This window comes from Galeopterus variegatus, unplaced genomic scaffold, assembly GCF_000696425.1.
Source record: "Galeopterus variegatus unplaced genomic scaffold, G_variegatus-3.0.2 Scaffold2363, whole genome shotgun sequence".
Lineage (NCBI taxonomy): Eukaryota > Metazoa > Chordata > Mammalia > Dermoptera > Cynocephalidae > Galeopterus > Galeopterus variegatus.
Window position 1 is genome coordinate 255095 of NW_007728474.1, and position 17753 is coordinate 272847.

General features: G+C 44.7%; 1 protein-coding gene across 1 annotated transcript in view; it reads left to right on the plus strand.

Moving 5' to 3' along the window:
- LOC103597621 overlaps positions 1-17753 on the plus strand; it is a gene marked incomplete at its 3' end in the record, with an annotated part of 55825 nt that overhangs the window by 18477 nt on the left and 19595 nt on the right. The window contains 10 exon segments of the mRNA XM_008581485.1: positions 513-654; positions 2757-2768; positions 2771-2831; positions 2833-2903; positions 6945-7087; positions 8219-8402; positions 9023-9165; positions 11586-11757; positions 14483-14629; positions 17398-17574. Of these exon segments, the coding sequence (XP_008579707.1) occupies positions 513-654; positions 2757-2768; positions 2771-2831; positions 2833-2903; positions 6945-7087; positions 8219-8402; positions 9023-9165; positions 11586-11757; positions 14483-14629; positions 17398-17574 (1252 nt within the window).

A 17753-nucleotide genomic window follows, 5' to 3' on the forward strand; every position in this document is an offset into this window, starting at 1 on the left:
AGTGGGACTGACTTTGGCAGGTAGTTTCCCAGAACATTCTTCCTAGCTGAAATGAAATGCAGCAGAGCCGGTCACTTTCAAAATGCCAGGACATGGTTTGTCTGTCCCATTATTCATGTTACAAACATCGGATGCTGGTGCTGATCTGTGAGCTGGCCTTCCCACTGCAGTACAGGGCCATTTTTGAAAGTACTAAGATGATTTCCATGGGCTGAACTAGGTAATATGTTTTCTTCTGTAGCTTTTATCCTTTTCTAATGCTCTGTCTCAAGATGGGGTCTGGTATTTGTCATTTCTCCTTCTCCTTCCAGCTGCAAATCTGTAGGGGCCTTTCAGAGCTTTTCTCTGTGGGCTCTTGGTTTATGTCTATTAGCTGAAGCATCTGCTTTTGGTGCTTTCTGGCACCTTCTGGGAGTTTCTGGATTATTGATGAGGATTGTGCCAACCAGCCTGTATCACTGGGAGATTCAGGGTTCAGCAGCTGTGCTGTTTCCTGACTGGTGTCCACACAGAGGGAGCAGGACAGAGCATGGCAACCATACCTCTACTTCCGAGGCCAGCAGGAGAGCCAGCCTGGGTATTCAGCCAGGAGATACCTCCAAGGCCTCCTGTGGACATGGCCCCCTGACACCACGTACAGACTCCATTGTGCAGGTCAATGGGGAAAAGGGAGGAGGTGCATCCCGGGCTGCCCCACCTCGCATGCTGGTGTGAGAGTGTGTTTTCCACCAAGGCCTGAAACACCAGGACTTCAGGTGCAATTTTGTTTTAAAGCAAAGCTCCCAAGCTTAGTAGCCCGTAAACCTCTACCACGGTTCTCTCCCTTTATTCTCCCCCACATTTGCAGAGGAAAGGACGGCCTGCAGTGTGCCTTCACTCCCACCCTCTCACTCAGCAGCCTCTCACTCCACATCCCAAGCCAAAACTTTCCTCCCAACCTTCCCCACTCACACTCCCCAGATATCCTACAATTCAATCCCCATCTTTTACAAGATAAGGAAAAAGAAAAGCCCAGAGGGGCAAAGTAACTTGTCCAAGGTCATTCAGTTAAAAGCAGAGCTGGGACCAGATGTCAGATCCTTCCTGCAACCCCAGCTCCACATTTTTCACCAACATTCCCTAGTTCCTCATCTGAGGTGATCTCAGGGTCCTCCAGGGAGTGGAAATGTTAGGACTCCTCCTTGTAAAGATGGCAGCTCTCCAGTACAGTCCACTTACCAGTGAGATGGACACCCTCCTGCTCAACAGAGCCCCCAAATGCACTCTGACAGGAAATGGTTGGGGATTAGAGTCACAGATTATAGCACATGCACACACACCCCCACCCCCACCCCCCCCCACGAACCATTACACTGTCAATATTTGGGGCATACTTCTACTAAAGAAGTTTTCATTGTTTATCTGAAATTGAAATTTATCTGGACATCCTGTATTTGATTTGGTAAACCTATTGGGGAATGAGAGGGGTGAGAGGTAGGATTTGCCAGTGCCCACTCGGCCGTTTGCCATTTCTTCAGCACCAACAAACAGGCAGGACCAGAAGAAGACTGCCTTTCTTCTTGCTTTATAGGTTTACCCTGCAAAGAAGAGAAAACAGCTCTCTCCCCAATAAGTGATGACTTGAAGCAAAATGAGAGATGTGGGCTTGTCTAGTAATTAGTTTTACTTTCATGGCAGTCCCATGGTTATAGGCAGTTCCATTTAATTAACACTTATGAGAAAAAGCCTCTTAATCAAAGATGTGTTGATCTCTGGGAGGAGCAGAGGGCAGAGCAGGCCACTGCCCCATAGCCCAGGCCCAGCATCTTCAGGAACGAATGCCCCTCTTAACATCAAAAAATGTCTCTGGCCCCCCCATGGGCGTCACATGGCTAAGATGTGTGGTGTAACAAAAGGCACACGTGCATGTGCATTCTCGTCCCCTTGCCTTAATCCTTGCCAAAGCCCCTCTTGAAGGTGAGGCCCTGGAGCTGGAGGAATGATGGTGAGACTTCAGTGTGAGACCCCCGGCCCAGTGGCCCCTGCCACCCTCTCCCCTCACATCTCAGAGCTCACTGCCTTTGTGATGCTAGTATGTTCTCTGGTCCCTTCTTTGCACTCCTATGGTAAATCCTTCCCACTCTTCAAGCCCACATCTTCTACAAAGCCTTCTCTAACAACTCCAGTCAATATTGAGCTCCTCATTTTCTGACCTCACATCACACTGACACTCAGGGCCACACAGTTGAGCACAGGAGAGCTTTGTCTCTCCAACAGTGTATGAGTGCTTTTATAAAGGGCCCCTGTCTGGTTCCTCTTTATCTACCCCACTGCCTAGTGAGGGGTGGGCCCGTTGATAAGCCCTCAACAAATACTGGTAGAATGACTAGATTGAGAAGGTTGTTGATTATGGACCCTCCAGAAGCAAGTAAGATACATCCACTACCCTTGGATCTCTCCTCCTGAGACAGGAGGGGCTTTTTACCCAGCCCCTGGGAAGCAGCCATGTTTCTTCCACCAGGGAGACCCAGTCCTTGGGAATGATGAGTGGAAAAAGCACACGTGTAGCCCAGGACCAGAAACACCTAAGACACTAGACAGAGAAGCCTCTGTGAGATCTACCTAATTTTTTAAATCCCTCTCATCTTCCACTTGTCTTCCTTAATGGGCAATGTCCAAAGCCAACACTAGTGCAAGTGGGAGACCTTGTAGTTATCTCCAACAAATCTAGATTGGCAGCCACTATTTCTACCAGTAACTCTTGTCGTACCCTTCAGGATACATCAAGGATGTATCCTGCTCCAGGACAGTCAACTTAATGTACCAAAGAATCTCAGGCCACAACAGGATCTTTCCCCAAAAATACCATCTCCTGCCTGTCTTCCCTCCATTTTGGATTCAACAAGGAAAATCTTTCTAACAAGGTACATGTTGATCTTATGATCAGTTCTCAAATATTTGGATTTTTAACATCTTAAAATGGAGTTTCCCAAAATAAGGCCTAAGGATTCTGGGTTTCATTGTCCTCAACTATAAAATAAGGGGGTTAATCTAGACCAGTGCTGTCCAATAGTACTTTCTGCAACGATGGAATGCTCTATATGTGCTGTCCAATATAGTAGCCATCAGCCACATGTGGCTATTGAGCACTTGAAACATAGCTAGTGCAACTGTGAAACTGAGATTTTAAATTTATTTTATTTTAGTTAATTTATGTCAAAATAGTCACATGTGGCTAATAGCTATTGCATTAGACAGTGCAGGTCTAGACTCTAGATTTTAGATGATTTCTTAGGTCAGCTCCACTCTAATATTCTTTAATCCTGTGATTTTTGTGACAATATCATGTGGAAAAAATACAGGCTCTGGAGCCAGAAATCTGTATTGCAATGGCATTTCTCGCATTTACTAGATGTGAGACACTTGAGCACATCATTTCACCTGTTTGAGCTTCTGTTTGCTCATCTCTGCAATGGGCACAATAATACCTACCTCATTGCTGCACAGAAGATTATGTACGCTGTTCAGTAGTACAGGAATTTTACCTGTCAATATTATTCTTGGGAACTTGATGCATTAAAAGTGCCAGAAGTTGCCTTTGGTAAGGGAGATGGGAAAAGATGACTGGGTAGCAGTAATGAGCAAAGACTAGGGCCTTGGCTGGGATCAGCATTCCTAAGAAAAGGAAAGAACAAGAGATGAACATAATAGAAAGATAATTTTCCTAAAATGAAGAAGGAATTTTCCAGAAACAACGACAGTGTGTGACTAAGCCCCATCCTTGGGGGAAAATCTGGTCAGGATAAGTAGAGAATCCGGCTTATTGGATGAGTGTAGAATGCAGCAGGTTCTCAGAACCTGGTTTCACTGAACATTCCAACCATACTCTTGAGTCTTACTCTAGCGCCAGGGAGTTCTGGTCACACCCTGGTCCACGTGTAGTTTGACTACATAAAATATGCTGGTCAGGCAATTGTATTTCTCTTCATAAATTAATGCCCTGCTCTATACATCAGTCTCTATGCACTTTGCTGATATGGGTCAACATCCCTGAGACCAGTTGATTCCGGAGGGTTAAGGAGATCAGATTCTAGGCCACCTCTGTCCTGGGAAGTGGAGAACTCACCCAGGTAATGCCCCTATGCGGGGACCTGCTGCCCTTCCACAGGTGGCACACTATCTCGTGGTTGCCTTATTCCCTCTCTCTTCAAAAATCCTGTCTCCAGTTAATATCCATAGACTCTGATGCTCTAAGATCTCAAAATACTGGACAGTGGATTGCAGTGCTTTCATTTCGGGGGGTAGATTAACACTGCACACCCAAGGGATCAAGTGACTTCCTTAATTGATGCCATATTCCAAGGAACTGTCACAATCAGGCAGAAAACAGAGAGGCAACATAGAATAATGATTAAACGTGTGGTCATCTGCACCAGAGTCCAAGGTCTCTGGTCCTCAGTTTCCTCGTTTATAAAATGGAGATGATCTGGGCCGGCCCGGTGGCACACTGCTACAGTGCGCCACTTGGGAGCGCGGCGGCACTCCCACCGAGGGTTCGGATCCCACATACAGACCGGCCGCTCACTGGCTGAGCGAGGTGCGGCGCGACACTGAGGGGTGCAATCCGTTGCCGGTCAGTAAAAAAGACAAAAAGGAAAAAAAAAATGGAGATGATCTGGGCCGGCCCGCTGGCACACTGCTACAGTGCGCCACTTGGGAGCGCGGCGGCACTCCCACCGAGGGTTCGGATCCCACATACAGACCGGCCGCTCACTGGCTGAGCGAGGTGCGGCGCGACACTGAGGGTTGCAATCCGTTGCCGGTCAGTAAAAAAGACAAAAAGGAAAAAAAAAATGGAGATGATCATACCCACCCTTACCTCACGGGCTTGTATGTGGGAGTTGTATATGTGGTAGCCGGCACATAGTAAGTGTTCAGTAAATGTGAATTATAAACCTCCCCAGCTTGTGTGTTTTTGTGGTTTTTAAGCACAATTACTAACTGTAGTGCCCAATTTCCCATGATCACAGGGGTCAAAAAAAATCCATGTTTAACAAAGTAAAAGGAGCTCAGATGCTATAACTTGAACCCTGACTGATGTTTCCATTGGTTTTGCTTTATCTCCCCTTGGCCTCCCTCTCTTCGCCAAACACTTTGTCTGGAGAAGTAGCAAAAGTCCTAGCTGCAAATCCCCAGTCCCCCAACAATGCAATGTTGGCCAAGTCAACTTATATCCCTGTACCCTCAGCTTGCCATCTGTAAAATGCAAGTAATGGTGTCTGCATTCCTTCCTCCCTGGGCTGTGGTGAAAAATCACAAGAGGGAACACAGGTAAAAGGCTTTCTAACAGCTCTAGATTGATAACCCACTGTACATTATTTGCATGATCTGAATAATGTACAGATATAAAGAGACTAATATCTGTGGTCTCCTTTCAACAACTAAAACTTCTAATATGAGTACTTTGCTTGCAAATCTGTTTCTATTAAACAAACGAGCCATATGGTGATGTTTACTGAGAAAAAAATCCTTGTTTCTCCTTGCATAGTTTGAGTCACATACTCAGTTTCACCTGGGAGATAGTCAAAGAGAAGACTGTCTCTCTATATCCCCCTGCCCCAACTTAGACCCTCTGATGTATCAGACTATTCACTAGGTAAGTGGCCATTTGGCTAGAGTTTCACGTCTTCCAACCTCAGAAATGCATTTGGTTCCAGGTAAATCTGACCAGGAAGAATGGACCTGGGGTCTGGCTTGATCCCAAGGGATCATTCTAGAATACCCCAAAAGCTCTTTAGTGCTGCACTTTGTATGGAGTTGAGGTCCTCTCGTGGGGCAGGCATACTGTGGTTCTGGGCCACCTTAGGTTGGGGAATCTCTGGGCCCATCAGGCTTCCCTGGACCACTATAACCTGAGCAGACCCTCTGAACCTGAACCTGAGCTTGCCTCTCTTCTATCAATACCCTCGGCATCAATTCAAACCCAGAGTAGCCTTCAAGAGCTAGTGGGCAGAGGAAGGAAAGCTTGAGGGAGGGTGTAGCCCCACATGTGGGCATTTGACTCTCAACACTAACGATGGGCATGATGAAGGGAGGCGAGAGTTGGGAACATGGAGGGAAGGTGAAGCTGGCTGGGGAAGGAGGAGGAGCTCCCAGAAGCCCAGTGCTCCATCACACACAGGCCCCCGAAGACTTCCAGAGCCCCTGGTTGAAAGACAACCCCACATTGTTCCACAGAGCTCCATGCTGGGAGTGGAGGTATTGCTAAAGCTTGGCTCCAAACAAGGAAGTTTTGCCAGACTCTTTCAGCAATAAATCTACCTTGAGTAAGTGATGAAAATAGCTGCAGGACCCTTTAAACCATTGATGAAAGATTTGTTAACTATGCAGGAGTCATCTGTTGACTCAGATCCTTCCTGAGGGCTGCAGACAGGGTAAGTCCAGAGAGCTAAGCAGCAGACCCACCTCATTGCATTTGGCGAGGTTTTTCCACAAGTAAACAACCAGGAGACAGCTCAAGAAACTCAAGACTTGCTTTAGGCCGAGCATCTCAATGACAACAGAGCAGGGCTGCAGGTCATGCCACCATAATCACACCACTGTCACCCCCTAATACCATGCGGTTTACAAAGTGTTGTCACATTTGTTGTCTTATTTGAGCTCCAGACCACTCTGCAAGGAAGCAAAGGCAAGAAATCAGTATCCCCATTTTACAGATGAGGAAGCTATGTCCAAGAAATGAAGCCTCAACCCTGAGTCTCCTGACTCCCAGTGCAGCTCTGTTTCCACTGACCTGGCTGCCATTTCCATGCAGGCACTACCAGAAATACAGAAATAAGGGAGGAGGAAGAACAAGGGCCTTGAACACTTTTGCTCAGAGAAGCAAGAAGGGAGGCAGTCTGGAGGTAGCAACAGTCCATGCCCATTTCTGTGACTACAAGCTGACCCACTCTTCACCTTTGCAGGTCAACAGGGTTTGGATGAATGGGAATCTGGGGATGGGGGCTACATGGACCAGGGCTCTGTAGCCAAGAACCATGGAAGTCAGGGGACTCACTTGCCACCACTCGGGAAGCAGCACTGGCAGGAAGATGAAACCCATGCAGAGGTACCATTTCTAACGGGCTCCTCTCTGTCCTTATACTTCTTGACTTCAGAGGGATCTCCCTCTCTTCGCTGTTTCTTGGGGTCCTCCAGAGACAAGAAGAGTACTTTGATCCTTTTGACCACTGTTTCCCAAAGGGTCACCTGTGGAATTCTAGGATTGCCGATGCTCCATGAAAAAAAAAGGTTTTGTAGCCAAATATGTTGGGGAAATGCTGCATGATGTATTCTCCTCCTGGAGCATCACAGTGCACACTTGGGTAAGAAATGCTTTGAGAAGCTCTATAGTAAAGTCCCGGCCTAACTTTGTTTAACTCTGGGGTTTCCAAACTTATTTAACCACAAATCCTCCCCTGACTCTCCAACCCCATCTAGGCAGCTGCAGTCTTGTAAAAAAAAAAAAAAAGAACTCTTGGCCTTATAATTGGAAAAGCTTTGGTTTAAGTCCTGTTTTTTACTAGGCATGATGAGCCTGTCCAGCAAACTTAACTTTGAGCGTGAATTACCTCTTTGGTAAAATGGAGCTCTTATATATATCTCACAAGGTCACTATGAGGATTAAATGAGTTGAAACATATAGAAATGTTTTTCTAAACTCTAAAGCCAAGTGTGTGTGTGTGTGTGTGTGTGTGTGTGTGCGCGTGCATGCGTGCGTGTGTGCATGTGTGTGTGCGCGTGCGCGCGTGCGTGTGTGTGTGCAAGACAACAGTCGTTCACAGCAACATAGACAACATCCACTCCCATCTTGAATAAACTCGTCTGACTTAATGAGAAGGTCATATGCCAAGGAGAACAGGAAATGGGGGAAAGAGCCACTCAGTGGAAGGTGAGAAGAGAGAAACAGTTCATGATGGATAAAGACAATGATATCAGCACTTCATTTTGATTTTTTTTTTTTTTGACAAGAAAGCACTCTATGCTAGTCATGGTTAAATGTCATTCTATCATCAATAGTAAAATGTTTTATTGTAATAAATGCATTATCTTGCTATTCTAACCTTGTTTTTCTTCCCAGCCTGCAAAAGAAATTTCATGCTTGGAGCCACAAGTCTAGCCACAAGAGCTGACTGTTACAGGAACCCACTCTGTTCCTTCATGACAACCTGTTTACAGGAAGTGTGTCTGTCGTTCCTAGGACACATCAGTAGGGGATCATGTTCGTACGTACGCTTCAAAGAAAGGCCACAATGAGAAGACACAGCAGACCTCCAAGAAGGCCTTTGAGCATGCCTGCATCGATCATTCTTGGCTCCTGAGTGACAAATCCCACATTACATTCTACGGAGGTGCCTTCCCCAATAGGAAGGCAGATCTCAGCGGTAAGAAGCCAAGCGTTTTACTCATTGATCGGGGTAAACCTAATCGTGCAGAGTTCATTTGGGAGCACTGAAGCACGGTGAATATCACTTCCTTGTGCCACTCACCTTAGAAAATAACAGCCAGAGTCCAGTTGGATGTGGGAATGAGACTGACAGCTTTCTTTTTGCCTAGTGCTAATCTGCAATCAGACTGCCTGGGTTCAAATTATCCCCCACTTACTAGCTGTGATCTTGGGCAAATTATTTAATCTTGCTGAGGCTCAGTGTCCACATCTGTAGAATGGGGATAATAATACTCCCATAATGCTGTTGTGGGGATTAAGTGAGTTAATGCTTATAAAATACTTTGCATCATTTTTTCCCATGTTTAGTGATCAGTACATAGTTATTATTATTATTATCACTCTCTCCATCACCTGACTCAGCCAGCAGGAATCCAACCCACATAATGACATTAGGGCTCCCCAAACCTACGTCAGCCAAAGCTGTGGCTGGCTCAGTACCACTGCAACTCTCCTTGCCTGTCTTCCCATTAACCAAAAAGTGATAAAAATTGAAAGTCAACTGTTCATCCCCATACCCGCAACAAATAAGTTTCAATTCCCATCCTGTTTCCACAGACAAACGAGGGTATATGAAATCCCACAAGGCCAGATGCAGCCACTTGTTACAGGAGCCACCTGCTGAAAGATGCCTTTTCCCTCCTGTAGGACCTGCCACTGGCTTGGAAAAAAACACCACGGGGGAGACAAAGAAGAAAAAGGTGTGTGTGTGTGTGTGTGTGTGTGTGTGTTTAATTCTAATCTAGAAACAAGCTGACTCAAAGGGATATCTCAACAGAGCAATGGCCTCTCTAGCTTCTGAGCTCATCAGATGGAACTGGAATGAAATTGTAGTAACTCACTAAATGTAAAAAATCATGAAGTACAAGGGATTTCAGCTTCCCCCAATTCTTCCTTAAAGCAAATGCTGTTACCACACTCTCTCTGGTGGCAACAGAACCTTTTGTCCTGTTGAGGGGCCGGGGGTTGTCTATAAACATGTAAGGACAGGATCTGAGCTTGTGCGCAGTTAATCCACTTCAAACTCAAAGTCCTGGAGATCTGGAATCCACTGATAGTTTTGCTAATTGAGGGTCTGTCACCTTTGAAGATATGGAGTAAATTTTGCAGGTTTATCAACCCCCTTCAGAAGTTAAATACTTGTACACCTTCTTCCTTAGAGATGTCCTTGGCTGTCTCTGGCTTGGTTCTGCCTTGCAATTCTATGTGGGTCTTCAGTGGTTTGGAGGCACCAGTGATGAATGGGAACAAGCAGGGCTCCAGAATGTTCTGCACCGTAGCAGCTGTGTGAACGTGAGCAGGCCACTGACACCCTCTGAGCCACAGTGACCTTATCTGTGTACAGATTGGGAACTGCATCACTGTTAATTAACTGTGAGGATTCGTGTCATCTGAAGTGGCCCTGAAGGAGCCGTGGGCACTCCAGGTGGTCCGGGCGTCAATGACGGAGGCTGTTTTCAGTTTGTTCAGGAGTTTTTCAGATTTCCTGTATCTGAGCTGACCTAAACCTTTCCACCCACACCAGAAGGGCCTCTGTCTCCCCAGGTTCCATTGGACCAGAAGTAAAGGGCAGGTCTGACCTGCCAGACTCACCACAGGCCTAAGGAAAGCCCTCGATGTCACACCTGGGTCAGCCCAGAACCGAGCCAGCCTCAGAGGAAAGGCATCCCTTCCCACAACCCATGCATACAGCTAACGAAGGAAAGCAATATTCCCCACTGTATTAAAACTCTGTGTAAACGTTTCACGAGGATAAAGAAATGAAGTCCTGACTTGTCAGCTATACCTCACACCAATGGTTTGAGTTTCCACATAGATTTCTCAGTGCAAACCTTGTCAACAAAATGCACAAGGTCAGTATTCAAAAAAAGGGCAGTTGGTGGGCAGCCTGCACCTGGACAGTGAAGGTCTCCAGGAACATAAAGATCCTATGTGCATATGTTTGGTTAATCATTTTCTTAATGTCTCAAAATTGTAAATATTACTCTGCATATATTTGGTTGAATTTCCTTCCTCAATCAACTCTGAACACATAGGACGCGTATGTGTGTTTCTGATTATTTTTTTCTTTTTGAGCACTAAAAAAGAGACACCAGAAGGGCCTCTGTCTTCCTAGGTTCCTTTGGACCAGGAACAAACAGGAGGCCTGATGTTTTTATTTCTCCTCCTATGAAACTGAAATCTCTGAAACCCAACACACATACACACTTCATAGAGACACGTTCACAGATTAAAAGTTACAAACTAAAAAGAAACATTTTCAGCAACTTCTGAATAATTGGAAACAGGAAGCTCTAACTACTAGAGTGTCTCTCTTATATACGTATGTGTGTATGTATATATACATATATACTTTGGGGGGACAGAAAAAAACTGGCCCAAATTAGTCGCTGATTCTGACACACGGTGATTCTTTTTCAGCTATGTTCATATTGCAGAAGTGTGGAGAAGCTCAGGTTTTCTACTAGTGGCTAGACTGGGTATTGAACTCTATGAGAAGAGCATCTACCCTCAAAGAAATGTCATAGAAATACTTCTAATTTCAAACTCTACTGTCAACTACACATATTAGCTCATTTAATCCTCACAACAATCATATGAGATTGGTAGTATGATTCCTCCTATTTTACAGAGGAAGAAACTGAGGCTTAGAGAGGTTACATAAGGTAAGCAAACACAAATGCATATTCCTATTTTCTGCTCCTTCTTAGCTGAGAGGTTGCACAGTCAAACAATGTTCTGCACCATGCTTTTTTCCCTTAACAACATATGCAGAGATTTCTCCCTATTGGTACGTAGAGATTCAGCTATATCATCTCAATCTGGCTCAGTTTCCCTGGCTGCAAGAAAAAAAAAAGGCTATATCCCTCAAAGACTCTTCAATTTATCATGTTTATAATTCTCAGTGGAATCAGAGGCTGGATTAACAGCGGCATATACTGAGCTCCCAAGAGAAGCAGCAGCGCCACTGAGGTCAGACACTCGGCTCTTAGTTTGGTTAGCTTTGCTTCTCCCAGCAGTTCCCAGTTACATAAGATGCAAGATACAGTATCATTTGCCCCCTGCAGATTGCAGAGTTTTAATACCTACCATGTTGGCTTTGTTTTTAAATTTTCCCTAGGCACCGAAGGCTTTGAAATTACCTCCTATCTCTGAAGAACCACCCAGAGTCCTGGACCCCCTGAACAGCCAATTTAAGGCCACTGAACCCCCAACAGAGCTCTTCATCTTCCCAATGGAGCTTCATTTCCACACCCAACTCCCACCAAAAGAAAAAGCCCAAAAAAGAAGAGGTAGGTCCCAGTGGACTCCTGAGGAAATTCAGGCAGACCAGGAAGAATTGGGATGTAGGGTCCTGCCAATCCATCCCACTCTCAAGTAATAGCTGACCTGCCCCAGGATTAACCTCTTAAGATAATTTTATTTTAAAGAAGAAAGAGTAAAATTTAGAAGTAGGTCTCTTCTGGTCATATTCAATTTGATTTTTTCAATATTTTTTGAGCCTTTCATACACATGAAAGACAGGCATACACATAAATAAGTTGAATGAATTTTCAGGCAGCTAACAAAAAAATAAACACAATATAAAACAATACAAAATTGAGATAGGAAAAAAAAAAACCTGGTTAAAAGGAGCAGAGAAATAGATGCTATTACACATCTGGGATGGATTCATCATTTTAGGTAAACGATGGCTTTAGTTGAGTTTCCTGGCAGCCAAGGTAGAAAGTATACTTAGATCTTTGAATCTTCGTTTTATAAAAGAAAGATAAATGTTTGTCCAGAGAGTCATTTTCCAGATTTTGAATTAGGTTATTATGTAACAGATAACCCCTATAATCCTTGTCAGGGCAAAGACTTTGTGCTTCTAAGCAAAGTTCTAAGAGAGTATGGGCAAGGAAGATATCAGTTCCAACTGGAGACTTAGGAAGGCTTTTTGGAGGAGGTTTCTGAGTGACCTCTCACCCTGTGTCACAAGTAGAAATTCTTTCCGCCTTTCCTCAGTCACACTATATTACCCTTGCCTAAGACATGTTCTTGCTGTTCTTCTCTGGGCAGTCTGAAGCAAAAGGTGACTCTAATTATGAGGCAGTTTTAGTTCTGAGATTTCTAGAAACTTCAGCAGAAACTGTCACTGATTTCCTAGAGAGTTTTGACTCCTGGGAATCATACAGGCAGCCATTTTGTTCTATGGCTGTTTGGAATTCTCTCTATGAAGAAAAATGCCTAGTTGTTGAGCTTCAAAGACCAGTAAGCAGAAGGGGGTATCAGGGAACTTTCTGGAGTGATAAAAATGTACTAAATCTTGGCTGGTTTTGTGGTATATATATTTGTCAAAACTCATTGAAAGGGGGGCCGGCCCGGTGGCACACTGCTATAGTGCACTGCTTGGGAAGCACGGCGGCGCTCCCGCCGAGGGTTCGGATCCCACATACAGACTGGCCGCTCACTGGCTGAGCGAGGAGTGGGGGCAACACCGAGGGTTGCGATCCCGTTGCCGGTCACGAAAAAAGACAAAAAAAAAAAAAAAACTCATTGAAAGGGCCAGCCCATGGCTCACTTGGGAGAGCGTGGTGCTGACAACACCAAGTCAAGGGTTAAGATCCCCTACTGGTCATCTTTTAAAAAAGAAAAAAAAAACCTCATTGAATTACACACTTAAGGTCTGTGCATTTCACTATATTTAGATTTTACCTTTCCAAAAAAAATTACTCAGTTCCTCAAGAAGAAAAAAACAGTGTTTTGAAATGTAGGACTTATTATTCGGGTTTAATGAGGCCAAGAAATCAGGAGATGATTATCTATCTATCTATCTATCTATCTATCTGAAAAGATAGTTTATTACTCACAGTTCCCGAGTGAAGGGGGGCATGCCACAGCATGCAGGGCCACAGCGGGGAGCACCAGTATCGTTTGGGAGGCAGAAAGGAGGGAATAGGAGCAAGAGTCTTTACTGTGGTTCTTGCAGAAGGAACAGTCAAGGAAGGACAAACAGGCTAAGCAGATTTAGGATTGGCTAGTTTGAATAATTCAGTGGGCTCTGAAGCATAGGGGCTGTTCCTAGTTGTCTGATACTGGCCCTGGGGTGATTAGGGCAGGAAGATAGTGACCCAGAAGTATGAGAGCTCAATATAGGAGGTAGTTTGGGGATTAGGGACTCTGCATTGGTTGGTTTGCATGTGACAGGTGTGTTCACAGGTGAGTCATTTATTACCTCTAGAAATTGGCTAACCCTGGGAGGGCCAGTCTCCCCAGGGTTGGTAAGGTCCCAGATGTCAAAACATCAGAATAAGAAGACATACTTAAAACAGAGAAAAGACTATTCATACGACTGGGTTAAATCTGGTTATTTTCCATGATGACCCTTAGGAAGACCACCAGGCCATCATGAACCAGATTCTTAAACCTATCAGATACATTGAACCTGCCAACACACTGCCAAATGAAAAATACAAATAAAGTACAAAGAAAGTGAATCCATTGAATTCTTCCTTCTTTTACATGTCAGTGAGGACTCTTTCAGTTACAAGCATCAGAAGCCTAATTCAAATGGTGTTGAGCCAAAAAAAGAAAAGTATTAGCTCATGCAAAGATCAGCTAACTTCAGTACCACTTGGATCCAGGTCTCAGAAAATACCATCCAGGCAGTACTTGTCTATGTCACTCAGCTCTGTTAGGTTTTTCACTCAAGCAGGCCCTCTCCATGTGGTCCTCCTGCAATTCCACAGTAACCTCCTCCCTGTTAACCTCTCTAAAGAATATACCTCTTAAAAGCTCTTGCAAAAGTCCCCAAATCTCCTCTGTTTGGCAAGGCTTAGGTCCTGTGCTCCCCCGGCACTAATCACTGTGGCTAAGGCAAATGAAGTACTGTCATATGCCAGGCTTCAGTCACATGCCCATCCCTGGAGACATGGAATGAACAAGGCTCAACCCAGGGGAGGGATAGGTCCCCAAAAAGAAGAGACACCAGGCAAAAATAACAGACATGTACAACTTGGCTTTCTCTTTGTCTCTTAGGTGCGCCATACCCTGAGTCAGAACCAGCAACAGAAGAGGCTACGCCTTCATGGAGGCCTCCCCCGAAACACGTGTCCTTAGAAAGGCCAAGGGGGTTAACGGTGTATCTCCCAGTGGACACGGGCAGGGACACACTCTCACCTCAAGGTAGCTCTTCGCTCCCTTCAGCATCCCACAGGAATCTCAGTCTGAAGGGAAGAAAGGCAAGACACACAAGGGTCCTCAGCCAAGAAAAAGGAGGCTGGAAGGGAGGTTAGTTCATCCCCAGCCACTTGAAGATAGCTTTGTTCAGGCAGCAGCTGCCGTAACCAGCCAACTTAGTGTCTAGCTCACAAAGTACTGACTAAATCATCCCCCTACTAATATTTTCTGGTTGCAGATATAAAACGGCACCAAACTTACGAAAAATTTGCTGTATACCCTATAGTTAACACTATGTTTTTAAGCAATGAAATTTCATTTCTAATTTTTTTGTGAATATGTATTTATTCATTAAAAAGTCCATAATTTCAATAAAAGTCTTCACTCCAATTTTTCTAAACATCATAAGGATGTCTGAAATTCTGCACACGGTTGCATCAAGCATACATTTTTATGTGTTAGGTAGTTTTGAAGTAATGGGCCATATTTAGAAAGCTCCCCATTTTCAGAAAACTGAGCCTCCTTTCCAAAAGGCATGTGCAAGATGACAGCATCACAAATACCAAGTGATCTCTGACTAGTGGTATCAGAAGTAGAAGGAAGCACATTAACGTGTATAGAGTTCTTCCTCTGTGCCAGGCACTGCTCTTAGTTTTTAACATGTACAGCACTATCTCAGGTACCCCTCACAACGATCCTACCCTCATTTTACAGATCAGAAAATGGAAGCCCTGAGCAATAAGTAACTTGTTTGAGGTCACACAACTATAAGTGGCCTCACTAGGACTGGAGCTCAGACCTACTAGTGCAGGATCCGTGCTCTACCCATTACACTGCACTGCTTCCCAGAATAAATGAACCCAGGTCAGGATGTTCTTGAAACATTTAGGTTTTGAGAAAGTCTTTTGATTATGGGGGCAGAGGCTTATTTAGTCTATCTCTTAAGTGAGAGTTAATCATCCTCAAGACTTTGAAGTTTCCTTTTTAAAAAATCCAGATATGGGTAGGGGTCACTCGTGTGCAGCCTTCCACCTGTGGGCCCCATTGTCAAGTGCACAGCCGGAGCCACCGAGATGAACCACAACACTGGGGAATTTCACCTTCAGTGTTCACCCTGAGCTGCCTCCATTTGTTTGGAGCTGCATGTCTACCACGGACTGAGTATCTAGAGCTTGTCCATCCTATGCCACTCTGCCAGGAGGAAGCTGATCTAACAATTCTCTGATACCTGGGTGTGAATTAGCTCAGAATGTGACCCAACCTGGTAGTAGATATGTAAGGAAAGGGATTCAAAGAGACAAATTTTTCATGGCAGTCTCTCACACAGCGGTCTCTGGTGCAAGGGTATTTAGAGCTAATAAGTGGGACTGTCCCACAGAAGTCACACATACCCATTTACTTGTTTAGCCCAGGATTGTTTCACCTTTAACATGACAGAAATGAAGCCAGTTTTTACGAACACACACATATATTTTATTTTATTGCTGAACCATCTGAGAGTAAGTTGCAGACATTGTGCATTTTATCCTTTGTCAGCTCCCATCTCCTAAGAGGAAGAATATTCTCCCTCCAAATCACAATAGAATTACCACACTTGAGAAAGTGAATACCTGTGCAATACTATTTTCTGATATATAATCCATATTCAAAGTTCTCTAATTTTTCCAGTAATATTCCTTATAGCTTTTTTTAAAAAAATCCAGAATTCAACTCCAAATCATGCATTGCATTTAGCTGTCTCACCTCTTTAGAATCTTTTAATCTAGAAGAGTTCTCCAGTCTTATTTTTCACGACATCAATATTTTTGAAGACAGGTCAGTTGCTTTGCAGAATTACCTTCAGTTTGGATTCATCTGTTTCTTCATAATGAGATTCAAAACAAACATTTTTTGCAGGAATATCACATAGACGATGCTGTGTCCTCCTTCATGCATCTTATCAAGGGACACAAATGTCAGTTTGTTCCATTATAGGTGATGTTAAACTTCATTATCTGGTTAAAGGTGGCATCTGCCAGATTTCCAGATTGTAAGGATACTTTTCCCCCTTGTAATAAATAAGTAGTCTGTGATATTTTGAGACTGTGTGAAGCCAGCTTTTAACCCCAAATAGCAACAGTGTTGAACGTGAAATAAAGACCACTGTCTCTGAAAGACATGAAGCCAAAGCCTCAGTCACTTAGATTCCTGGGTTTCAGCCTTCCTAGAGCAGTCCCTGTTGGTTTTGAGAAGACAGAACAGAGTAGAGGGTCGGATCTGCTTTATGGAGCATTATCATCAATCCTGATACCCACTGACTACCATCTGGAGGGTGGTACTTTGTACCTTACTTTGTACCTTTGGTACTTTTCTCAGCTCTGCCTGGAAAAATTGCTTTGTGGTTAGAAATTTGTATCCAAAAATCCCATGAGCTCTAAAGCTCGATCCTCCCTAGGCAGAGCCTTCAGACTGGGGCTGGGAGGAGTTCACAGCCTCCCTAGGATGCCATCCATAAAATGAAAATAACAAGCCCCACAACTCAATTCCTCCCAATTCTTCTCAGTCCCCCCAAATGAAGGACCAGTGTTCTAGCCAAGAGTAACTGCATCCTGGCCATGGGAGTTATCAGGTCCCTACTCCTTAGGAGAACAGGAAAAGAGGGACAAACTTGAGAACGAGTGGAATAAGCCATCCTAAACACCAGGAGCCATCAATAAGTTAGAAAAGAGGTTTGTTCTTCTTCCTGCTGATTCAGAAGTTTTCTCTCTCATGCTTTTTCCCCTTTGCTTTTGAAGATGGTGCTGCCCCTCCCCAGAATGTGGTCCCACCACGGGGTCTTCCACCCCTAATTAAAGGAAGAAAAAGTCCAGAGAGCCAGAGGAGCTTGGACAGCCCCAGGACATCAGGCCGCAGCAGCCCTGCAGGTCCCCTGAATGTGAGACCGCCCAGGAGGGCACTGCCAGCAGGACAAGGTAATCACTCCCAGGGTGCATGGATGTCCCCTTCATTGGCTTGTCTGCGGCTCATTTCCAGGGCTGTGTGGCAGCCAGGAGGTAAGCTCTCTGAAAGGCACCCCGCTGAAAAGGAGAAATCAACAATGTTTCCAACAAGGTCAGTGTCATTAACGTTCACCACACATATTCCTAAAGAG